The 11,238-nt window shown below is 42.3% G+C and overlaps 2 protein-coding genes across 2 annotated transcripts in view; one reads left to right on the top strand and one right to left on the bottom strand.

Moving 5' to 3' along the window:
- Window positions 1–6,724, top strand: part of LOC129837255 (collagen alpha-1(IX) chain-like) — a 17,392-nt gene extending 10,668 nt beyond the window's left edge. The window contains exons 20-32 of the mRNA XM_055903272.1: window positions 1–15; window positions 118–171; window positions 320–373; window positions 1,261–1,314; window positions 2,888–2,959; window positions 3,047–3,082; window positions 3,335–3,379; window positions 3,466–3,498; window positions 3,896–4,042; window positions 4,721–4,775; window positions 4,907–5,095; window positions 5,314–5,391; window positions 5,581–6,724. The exon at window positions 1–15 is cut by the window's left edge and continues 30 nt beyond it. Coding sequence (XP_055759247.1) covers window positions 1–15; window positions 118–171; window positions 320–373; window positions 1,261–1,314; window positions 2,888–2,959; window positions 3,047–3,082; window positions 3,335–3,379; window positions 3,466–3,498; window positions 3,896–4,042; window positions 4,721–4,775; window positions 4,907–5,095; window positions 5,314–5,391; window positions 5,581–5,786 — 1,038 coding nt within the window. The 3' untranslated portion in view covers window positions 5,787–6,724. The remainder of the gene's footprint in view (window positions 16–117; window positions 172–319; window positions 374–1,260; window positions 1,315–2,887; window positions 2,960–3,046; window positions 3,083–3,334; window positions 3,380–3,465; window positions 3,499–3,895; window positions 4,043–4,720; window positions 4,776–4,906; window positions 5,096–5,313; window positions 5,392–5,580) is intronic.
- A 772-nt stretch (window positions 6,725–7,496) lies between these two features.
- On the bottom strand, window positions 7,497–9,884 carry LOC129837276 (protein tyrosine phosphatase type IVA 1-like). The gene is made up of 5 exons (XM_055903305.1): window positions 9,780–9,884; window positions 9,476–9,568; window positions 9,222–9,352; window positions 8,893–8,967; window positions 7,497–8,600 (listed from the first exon to the last, which is right to left on the bottom strand). The coding sequence occupies exons 1-5, from the start codon at window positions 9,882–9,884 to the stop codon at window positions 8,483–8,485; spliced, it is 522 nt and encodes a 173-aa protein (XP_055759280.1). The 3' UTR covers window positions 7,497–8,482.
- Window positions 9,885–11,238: the final 1,354 nt, after the last annotated feature.

Below are 11,238 nucleotides of genomic sequence, written 5' to 3'. Positions count from 1 at the left end.
CAAAGTGGCGAGATGGTAGGGGAATATTTTAAATGTATGAATTAAATCAGTTATTGACCATACAGTATATGAATCTCTATTATATGGAATCTTATGTTTTCCTCTCTTTGTTACTAGGGTAACTCTGGCGACCCAGGTTCCGTAGGACTAATGGGGTCTCCTGGGAAATCAGTAAGTCAAGAGAAAGTCTATTGATGAAAATTAAATCACATTAAATGACAGTGATGAAACAAAATACTTTGATACAGTATACATAATATCCCTTTCGTACTTGCACCAGTAGCATGAGAGATCTCATGGTGACTTGCTTTGTTGACAGGGGGAACGTGGCGAGCAGGGAGAAGTAGGACCTGTCGGAGCAAGAGGTGGACCAGTGAGTATGTTCTATAGTATATGTGATTCACTGTGAGAAAGCCATAAAACACTATCAAGTTAGATTCATCTGGGCCTCCCGGGTGGCGCAGTGGTCTAGGGCACTGCATCGCAGTGCTAACTGCGCCACCAGAGTCTCTGGGTTCGCGCCCAGGCTCTGTCGCAGCCGGCCGCGACCGGGAGGTCCGTGGGGCGACGCACAATTGGCATAGCGTCGTCCGGGGTAGGGAGGGTTTGGCCGGTAGGGATATCCTTGTCTCATCGCGCTCCAGCGACTCCTGTGGCGGGCCGGGCGCAGTGCACGCCAGCCAAGGGGGCCAGGTACACGGTGTTTCCTCCGACACATTGGTGCGGCTGGCTTCCGGGTTGGAGGCGCGCTGTGTTAAGAAGCAGTACGGCTGGTTGGGCTGTGCTTCGGAGGACGCATGGCTTTCGACCTTCGTCTCTCCCGAGCCCGTACGGGAGTTGTAGCGATGAGACAAGGTAGTAATTACTAGCAATTGGACACCACGAAAAATTGGGGAGAAAATGGGATAAAATTAAAAAAAAAAAAAAAAAATGTTAGATTCATCTTTTCAAGGTCTCGTATGAACTTCAGCAGTTTGAATAAATGATCTGGAACCTCGTGATCTTAGGGTTAGGGAATTAAGGATAAAGGTGTGAGCTAAATAACTGAAAAATAGAATAAACAAGATCAGCACAAAACATTTGAACTCTATTGCCACGCACAACCTTTGCTCTATTGTACTATAAGCATTGTTCAACAAGCTCAGAACTTCATGTGATTCATTTGGTAAGGTCTTGGACTACAAGACTATAATAAATCTGCACCTGCGCCACAAATTCTTCTCTATAACTTCCTATTCTTCTTCTCTTATTTCGCTGTAGGGTGAAAGAGGAGTGCGTGGCCCAGACGGACATGCAGGGGCACCAGGATCCAGGGTAAGTCAACAGCCCAACAGACCATTATAACTGACATACTCATAGCCCCAAAACATGCCCATTATATGTATCATGAACCACAATGAATAAAGCATTTGACAATTTGTCGCAAACATCCATACAATTACCACTGTATCAACCATGATTATCAAACTGACCAATGAACTTGAAACATACAAATGAACTAGGCTAAGATGCTGGTGAAATCTGTAACCTGGGTAGTAAAACAGGTGGAAGAATAGAGGGAGTTGAGCATCTTCTGCACAAGAATGATGGGAAAAGCCATGGGAAGTGATGACCAAGTGACCAAGCACAGAACCCTGTGGTGCTCCAGTCATCAGACTTTGTTGTGAGAAAATGCAAGGATTGGTAAGGTAAGATGCAGACAAGGAAATATCGGAGTGAAGCCAGTTCAATTCGGAATACAGAACAGGATTTTGTGGTCTGCAATGTGATGGATTATGATGCTACTGTGATGGGGAAAGAAGAGGAAGACAAGAACATGATGAAGACGGTGTGAAAGAGGAGGAAGAAGAAAACAAAGAGTATGAAATAAATGACCTTTTTAGGATCATGTGCTGTGTGGCAAGAACAAAGTCGATGCTGGTCTCTCAACATTTACTAGGGTGGCCATTAAAATGATGTTGAAATAATTGTATATGTAATTATTTATGCTTACTTTCCTATTTTCATTACAATGCCTTTCCTGCCCTACCTTTCCTGGAGCTACGACACCACTGTGCAAATAACACAAGCCGCCCCCATCCATACCAAGTCTTTTGCTATTTATATATGACATAACATCAGTATAAACAATGCACTGAGTGTACAAAACATTAGAAACACTTTCTCTTTCCATGACATAGACTGACCAGGTGAATCCAGGTGGAAGCTATGATCCCTTGATGTCCTTTGTTAAATCCACTTAAGGCAAAACAGGGGGTGCAACTCAATAGTAGGAAGGTGTTCTTAATGTTTTGTACACTCAGTGTATATTGGTATTATCTGCTATCATTCCATACATATCAATTTAACATTGGCAGCGTTACCATAGTAACCATTCGGCTCAGCCAAGCTGAATACCAGTGACTAAGCGTAAACCCACTCCAAGCAAGTGGAGCCGTATGCTCTCTCATATTGAGAGTGGCAGCCCTTTATAAGCCTCCAGACTGCAGTAATACTGTAATCCGCCGATGAGGGGGCATGAATGGAAGTCCTGTTACACTGGTCCATGGGCCCAGGGGTATTTCTTCAGAGAGGAGGATTCAGGCCAGGAAAATAAGCTGAAAAGGCCTGAAAGAATCCTCTGTTTCCCAGGAATTCCTTAAACCAGTCAGCCTGAGAGTATGCCACAATTAGTACCCACACTTCCAAAACAACTCATGGAGTGTGTCCCCAATACCTTTTCCAGCTCACTCGTTTAGACACGTTTTTTTCCAGCTAAAAATATTTTTGGGTGCAAATGTAGTCAGCTGAAGGCGAGGGGGGAGGTTGGAGCGTTGCACAGGCAATCCACTGTGTTCAAGTTTTTTAAGTGTGTGTGTGTGTGTATACATTTATTTCTTTTTTACAGGGAGGTAAAGGGGATCTCGGGCTTCCTGGTTTGCCTGGCCCTGCCGGCCTGGTTGGACAGAATGGAGACAGGGTAAGGAATATAAAAGGTACCACAAAAGCAGGAGCAGAAATACATGTGTAAAAGCAAAATATAATTTTCCTATTCCTATCTCTCCAGGGTGCAATCGGTTTGACCGGTGCTCAAGGAGAACAAGTAAGTTCTATCAATACCATCTCAACCAACCGAATAGTACATTCCTGCATAAGGGAGGTGACCATATTCTATGTAGTCATCAAACGATGGAAGAAGATGAATGGAGTGAATTCAGATGAGTAGCATCAAGCACTAGGAGCTACCAGAAGAGTACAGAAGGCCCCCCCAAGGCCTACTTGGGATGGATACGTGTTAACGATCCCGTAAGACATGTATTTTCTCTAACAAAGACATTTCTACTCATTGATTTAGGGAGAAGCAGGTTCAGAGGGCACAGCGGGAGACAGAGGGGACTTTGTGAGTAAATACATAAAGAAAAAACGTTGCTGTGCCCAACATTTAGTTTTTTTAATTTAAAGAGTACTGATTCTGTTTTACTATAGGGTGACGAAGGGGAGCCAGGAGAGAAAGGATCGGTGAGTCCAGTTTATAGCATCGCTTACTGCTACAGCTCTCTGTTGACATGGACTAGCCCAATTATGTCCAGTACACATAATGTGATACCGGTTTGTCCCAAAATCATGGGGGACTCATCATGATTAGATGCCACAACTTTATACAGCTGTCTAATACTAGAGGTCACGTACAAGTGAGCGTCATCATTTCTCATTACTGAATCACTTCACAGTGTTTGCGCCATGCCAAAAGAAAGCCTTGCACACTGTAGGACTACATGCCTGAAACACATGATCCTAGACCTAGACAGACAGCATTGTCTATCCTCCCAATGGTGCAGTCTGTGTAATCCAATTTTACCTTTTGTTTTGAATGAATGCTGAATGCCATTGTGTCGCGCTCTGTCGCTGTTTTCAGACAGGCAGACCAGGAGAGACTGGAAACAAAGGGCCGGAGGGCGGCCGGGGCATACCAGGCCCAGAGGGCAAGCCGGGCCAACCTGGACCACGTGGCATGCAGGGGGACAGAGGGGTGCCAGGACTACCAGGGACACAGGGGCCAGCGGTAGGCACTTTAACAATTAACCTGATCTGAGGGCCTGAAACAGAGCAGGAGTCAAAAAGAGTTGTTTCTTAGCACTGCACTCCTATAGAGTAGACTGGAGGAGACAGCAGAATTCACATGATGACTTTGCCCTGTGTTAAAGACATGCTCCCCAACTTTGGTGTCTACTAAGTATTTTTTAAACCTCCTGTTTTGGGCTGTATGTGTCAATGTGTAGTTTATACATGCATCATCTATGAGAATGACTCTCTTACCTCAATTAGTCACGAAATCCCCCGTTTGAAAGCAACTGTTTTTCTTGAAGCTGTGCTGCGCCATTTTCCCTACATATTCCCCCATGTGGGCCAGGGCCCTAGCAATTCGAGTTCTAGCCAATGAGCTTCAGCCCCTCGCCATTTGAGTGACAGCTAGCAAGAGGCACACACAGCAGATCGAGAGAGAGATCATTGACGTGTTGCACATATCTGCACATATGTGACACAGTAGGCAATTTTCGTCGACCACTTTTGGCTCATGAGCGCCACATTCAGAACTACTGGCGAAAGAGTTTACCAGTGAATCTCTAAGTATTTCCATGTGCTAAGACATTTCACGAAAAAAAGCCTGTGTAGCTAGCTATGAATAGCATTAGTTATCGGATAACACCACAATTTTATCAACAACCACCTGTTTTCTCAGGGGAAAAAACCAAGCGATACACACATCACAGGAGTTTGCATGAGGGTAATGCAAGGTAAGTCATGATCATTTTCATATCAAACTCTTATCCATTTGATATTGACCATTACTGAACCCATCACATTTGACAAGGCAGGTCCATAGGTTTCATTGAACTGACCATCCTTTTCCCTTCCTGTGCCACAGAGCAGCTAGCCCAGCTAGCAGCCAGCCTGAGGAGGCCTGAGGCAGGCATCTCTGGACTGCCAGGCCCCCCTGGCCCCCCTGGTCCTGCAGGCCCCTCCGGAGAGAACGGCTACCCAGGACTGGACGGGGCCAGAGGACTGCCAGGTCTCAAAGGACCTCCAGGGCTACTGGGTCGCAAAGGGCCCAAAGGTGAGGTCCTGGGTCTCTAAATATATCCTAAATGTAATATTATGGCCTAGTTTGTTAAGACAATTACAAGTTGGCTGAAGCAGGCTGGTAGCAGTAGTATAAGTGATCTCCATTTGAATAATTAGGATTGTTTGTGCCATCACAAGTGAAGTTCACTACAGCCATCCTGCATCGCTAAACGTTACTTGAATTGATGAAAATGTATATGTTCTGCTTAGGTGACACAGGCGACAGAGGAGACAGAGGACCCACAGCGAGAGGGGTTAAAGGAGCACCTGGAGCACCCGGTCTACCAGGTAAAGATACCAGTCACAAGAGTATTATAAGGCTACATGCCCACACCATAATCATGAAGGCTATAGCCATAACCACTGTGCTAACCCAATATGCGCCAAGTCTCTATATGCTCTGCTATAACATGGTTAGCTAGCTATTTAGCAGTTCCACATTCATGTACAAATCTCAACCGACCACTCTATCCACAGGTGATCACGGTAGAGCCGCCTATGGCACAGAAGGCCGCGACGGCGAGAGAGGGCCACGCGGCGTTCCCGGTATTCCCGGCGTTCCAGGGCCTCCTGGTCGTCCTGGCCTCAACAGCTACTGCGAGTCGTCACAGTGCATCCTTCCTATGGTGGCGTCACCGATATCGGCAAAAGATTCCGGCATGAAAGGGCCAAATGAGGAATAAGATGTGAGTCGGAGACCCAACGGGTCCCTGAACTGAGGGGCCACAGGGGCCAAACTATTGAGAGACTAATGGAGGAACTAACTAACGCGCCACGGAAGATCAGTGTTGGGGTCAGTTCCATTTCATTTCAGTCAATTCAGGAAGTAAACTGAAATTCTAATTCAAAAATGTTTCTCATTGAAAAGCAGGAAAATTGAATAGAATTGGAGTTTCAGGTAACTTCCTGATTTGAATGAATTAAAATTGAAATGAGATGAAAATGTACCCCCAACCCTGTGGAAGAAACATTACTTTGTTTGATGTGTTTTGACTGTTTGTTTGTATTTTGTTTAATTGTTTTGTTATACCCTTCTAAAACACATTTCAGTACTCCTTAGCTCTTGGAACAACCCATATCCCGCTGACAAAGTTTAGTTTAGTTTTTTTTTTTAACCACAGCTCTAGCTTTTGCCATCTTTGCACTGTAAAATAAAAAGACCATTACATTTTTGGGGCAAACTAATTGTGATTTTATTGGGTACTGTAGGCTTTGTGTTTTGTTAAATATGAACCAAGTTAAAACCAAAACAGACCAGACTAACTGTGCTTTAAGCGACAATGTGCCAACCATTTTTAATTCACAGGATTCTGTATGTTTATGTATTTGTGTCAATACCAAACTTTCATACAAATTACCGGTATACTTTTGGTTCAATGACTTTCATTTGTTTGCGAGTATCTTTGTTGCATATCCACTCACCAACCCCTCTGCTTTATCATCTTCCTGATGTAGGATTTTCTTTGTCATGATGACTGTTTTTGTGATGGGAGAACTAGGAGGGCAGTGTTGTTTGAAGACATATGTAGAAATTGTATATGCCATTCTTATTTATTATAAAGGTCAGAGGAAGTGACTTCAAAGGTTGTACAAAAGAGAAAATAAACACATTTTGATAAAGTCTTGCATGTTTTGTATGAAAGACTACAACGAAAATCCAGCAACATGTTTTTCGGCTAATTTCACACATCTTCAGTAGGCCTTATAGAGACATTTTCTGAGGCATGCAGAGTTCTACAGACTGGATGGCCTGTGGGTACAAAATATAGCCACAAGGGGACACTAGCAAGCTTGACTGTCACCAGATCCAGGGTGTAACCAACAGCCATTTGAAAAATATCTCCACAAAAGGACTTCTCATTTGCTGAAAATGCTGTATGTCTTTGTGCATTAGACTGCAGTTTTCCTATGCAGAATAATCTTTTTGTTATTAAGTATGCCTTGAGGGACATGTAACAGGGTAGGGGAGGGTTGAATCAATAAATTACTCACCTGTACCTTAATTATGGCATGTTATGTGTCACTAAATGTATTAAACTTACATTATCAGTTTCAAGCCGTTTCCTGTGGGAAAACCTCTCCCGTGACTCCGCACGGCTTGTTTTTTGGGGATATTCTGGCATAATTATTTCATTAGCTGAATTGGTTTCTCATGATCTTCTATGAAACAGTATGTAATCTTCCTCTTTCTCTGCCACGGTACCAGTCAGCAGTTCCATAGACAGATCTGACTCTTTGTTAGTGCCAATGCTGGTACTACAGGCAGAACAAGCCCACTGGGACAATCCATTAAATTAAACAAGGCCAATGTAAAACAAGTAAGGCATTATAGGCCTTCACTAATGGGAGTACAATAGGATATTAAAGTGCATTAAATGCCATTCAAAACCAAGTTTTCAGTGTATCATTTTAATGTACTCTCACAAGTTGGTGAACAGTTACAATTTGTCGCTCACGGTACTAAAACACACATCCATTGATAGTATAAATAGCCAACCTAATAATACACATTTTCAAATACATAAATCATCAAGTATCCAAGTATTAAGTTACGCACATCAAAATAAAAAGGCATACAAAATATCGCAGACGTTGAAGTCCAGTTTCAAAGCGAAAAACACAAATCACATTTCGGACATGGCAGTAATTAATCAACAAGGTTTGATAAGAGAAAATAAAAAAATAAAAGGTCCCAGACTTTCAATAAACAAATATTGCAACAATTAAGCATTTCATATTAAAAATAGTTACTGAAAGGACAAGTGTGTAGACGTCCTGCACAAGACAAAGGCAACATTCTTTTGTTCCAAGGAAAAAAATGAAACACCTTTTCTAATGTAGTGGATGACAAACCCACTCGATTGCCTTTTTGTTCCATTTTAATTGTAAGGCATTTCAAGTTTTAACCATGTGGAGGAAGGCATACATCTTTCTATCCAGTATTGAACTGAATCATAAAATTTAAAGGGATACCTAACTACTCATGTTAAATCATCGTTACAGTACGTTTTAAAATATTTTTTTGAAGTAATAAGCACCCTTGCCAATTAAAACCTTGGGATGTGTTCAACATGTATAAACCAACATCTGGGGGTTCACAAAATTACTTCACTAGCTGTGCTCCTTTCCAATTCTAAGGACACACATAGAGAACACTCACTCACTGTCACTTGTTCACAAACTAACCTCTTTTTTGACACTTGACATTTTTTAATTGAGAAGGGAAAACTTGAATTATTCGAGAATGAATTTCCAATGGAAATACTTCAACACAAAGGATTTACTAAGAAAAAAACAAGCCTGCCAGGTAGATAAGATAAAGAAATTAATGTATTTTATAGGGGCATTGTTGGCATGGACTATGAGTTAGTTGGCTTTACTACTGGATGCAGCAGTTGTTGCGGTGGCCGTTGGAGTCTTTGAAGCGCAGGCGCATCTTTGGACGATACTTCTCCAGGTAGAAAAGCTGCTTGCTGTTGAACGCTCCGCGACGCTTCCTGTTACGAGAGAAAATACATTGTCATTTCACATCATCTAAATTGCAGGTCAGTGATATTAATTCAAAACAGTGGGTTGTATAGACTAGCCTCCCCTTTTGAATGAAATATTACCCACTGTTACAATGTACTTACACTGTACTAAGGGTTAAGGTACACATAATGCAATTTCAACTTCTGAATTGCAGCTCAGTCCGATTATTTCAAAACAATGCGTTTTAGCCTCCATTTTAAGATGCTGCAGCTACAGTATATAGAGATCTACATGAAGGTGTATTTGCATCAGACTTACTGCCGGATGAACTGGACAGCATCTTCGTACTTCATCCCACATTCAATCAAAGCCAGGGCAACCATGACAGGGGCTCTAGGAGTACAACACAAAAAAACATTGGTAAATACTCAGAAGAAAAGTTGACAAAAGGCAGTTAGGGTTAGGGTACTATGGGACTTTTTAATACTGTGTATTATGGCTAATTGATTTTGGGCATTCTTACCAAAGAACTAGCATCATCAATCTAACACAATTCTGAATATAAATACTTATTACATGTTTAAAATCCTTGTTACATGATTATACATGTTTCTATACTAAGAGGGGAAATAAGAACACTAGTTTACCTCCCCAGGCCAGCTACACAGTGGACAGCAATGCAGCAACCAGGCTCCTCCCTAAACTTAGTCTTCAGGAGGTTCAACCAATCATCAACAATCTGGTTAGAGGGAGGAGCTCCATCATCAAAAGCCCAATCCTATTGGTGGAGGGGGAAATTAGTTCATCTGCCCTCTTTCTCAGAAACCAAAACAAAGATGGTAGTATCATGGTAGTAAATAAGTTCTGCATTGGAGATGTAAACAGTGACGTTGAAGCTTACCAGAACCTGTATTTCCTCTTTCCCCACCAAGGTGGAATCATAGGTGGCCTCACATACTCTCACAACGGTGGTCACGCCATACTTCTTCAGTTCCTGTAGAAGAATGTACTTTTATTTTCATATGATCTGCAACATATTCCATTGTACATTTGACATACTACACAGGGAAACATTTATATTTTCTAAACAGACCCTTTATACTATGGAAGAGAGGGACTACCTATGAGAATCCAGAACATTCATTATGTTTTATAACAGAATTAATTTCTGATATAATCACTGTGTTAATGATGTGAGGGCTCACCTCAATGAATTTATTCAAGGTGGCATTGGTTGGATTGTGGGTAATGAGGAACCTCATGTTTTTGTAGGTGATCTCCACAGGGGCAGGTCGGTTCATACGCGCCATGGTGACAGACGAAAAAACGAGATCTTCCACAAAACAATCTAACAAAAACACTTATTTAGAGGGAGAGGGAATATCAACAAAATGTCAAACTATATTCCCGCAATAAAAATACACCGTGACCAGTGGGCTAAAGAAGGCTATGGGGCGAAAGGAGGTCGGATTTGGCAGAAAAAAGGGTGTGGACAACCAAAATCAAACCCCTTCTCCTTTGGGAAACAAGACAGGTTCCCCCTTGATTCTGACCAGGCAGAAGCCAACGAGGGCAGTGTGCAGCAGGTAGAGTTACCCCATCCAGGCTCGTTCTGCTGGTAGGTTAGGAGGTGTCCTCAATCCTGCCAACGTTTCAGATCCTCCTCCTGTGGGTCCAATGTATTCGGAGAGGAGGTGAGTTCTGCTGTTCACTCGTCTGCATAGGCAGCTGCGTGCTGTGCCTGGCAGTAGTCCCCACTGCCCTTCAGAAACTCCATAAATGTGTGACCCAGAACACCACAGAACTGCTGCAAGAGACAAGACGGGGAGGAGAAGGGAGTAAGATATAAGGCCTCTAAACTCAAGGGGGAACTGGCTAAAAAAAGAAAAGGTTATGGAAACACATAACTGCTGCTCTCTTTCAGTCCAGATCTGGTCCAACCATAGGTCTAATTTTATGGGTCTAACACGACTGCCAATGTGTGAAGGATGGATGTAGCTTACTAAGGCCTACGTAGGTCACAGCTCAACTCTCTACATATTATTTTTCTTTATAATTGCATACAAACGCAGTAATATCTACATATTAGGCATACTATATGCCTCGTTGACAGAAGGAAAGATTTGTTAGAATTTCAGCAAAGCTATTTTTGACACAAGCCATGTATAATTCCCTTAGCCCTAAGCATTGTATATGTTTTTCTCTGGCTGGTGCTTCAAATACTGTCTAAGAAGCTTGAAGTATGGATAGTTAATCCGATATTTTCCGGCTGGAAAATAATGTTTTGTTCTGAACATTAGAGCCAAATTGGACCTTTAATTAAGAGACAATACAATGACGTCAAACCTAGACGTCTGTCCAACGACAAAACCCAAACAAACCGAAATTTACATAAGTATGATGAAAGAGGATTTCTATAAAACTGTCCTTTGTGAGGGCAGACTCGGCGCCATCACCGGTATAGAGGCCTCATAGCCGAGCACTTGTAAATGCCCATTGTGATAGAGAAACAAAATTTTGAATAGTGAGATATTTAGCGCCTCGTTTAAGTAAACTACAGTTAATTAAGGTAAGAATGATTATAGAAACTGTCAATGATATTGCTGATAAGTTCATAAGAAAAATGCGTAAATTTTATACGACGGTAATAGCTACGTCAAATGC

The sequence above is a fragment of the Salvelinus fontinalis genome, chromosome 3 (assembly GCF_029448725.1).
Source record: "Salvelinus fontinalis isolate EN_2023a chromosome 3, ASM2944872v1, whole genome shotgun sequence".
Lineage (NCBI taxonomy): Eukaryota > Metazoa > Chordata > Actinopteri > Salmoniformes > Salmonidae > Salvelinus > Salvelinus fontinalis.
The sequence above is the reverse complement of the archived record's forward strand: the minus strand, read 5'-3'. Positions and strand labels throughout refer to the sequence as shown.

Coding starts and splice junctions, on each gene's coding strand:
- LOC129837276 (XM_055903305.1), bottom strand. CDS start 9,884: ATGGCGCGTATGAACCGACCTGCCCCTGTGGAGATCACCTACAAAAAC. Junction 9,353..9,475: donor AAGAGGAAATACAGGTTCTG/GTAAGCTTCAAC, acceptor CTCCACCAATAG/GATTGGGCTTTTGATGATGG. Junction 8,601..8,892: donor GCTGTCCAGTTCATCCGGCA/GTAAGTCTGATG, acceptor CTCTCGTAACAG/GAAGCGTCGCGGAGCGTTCA.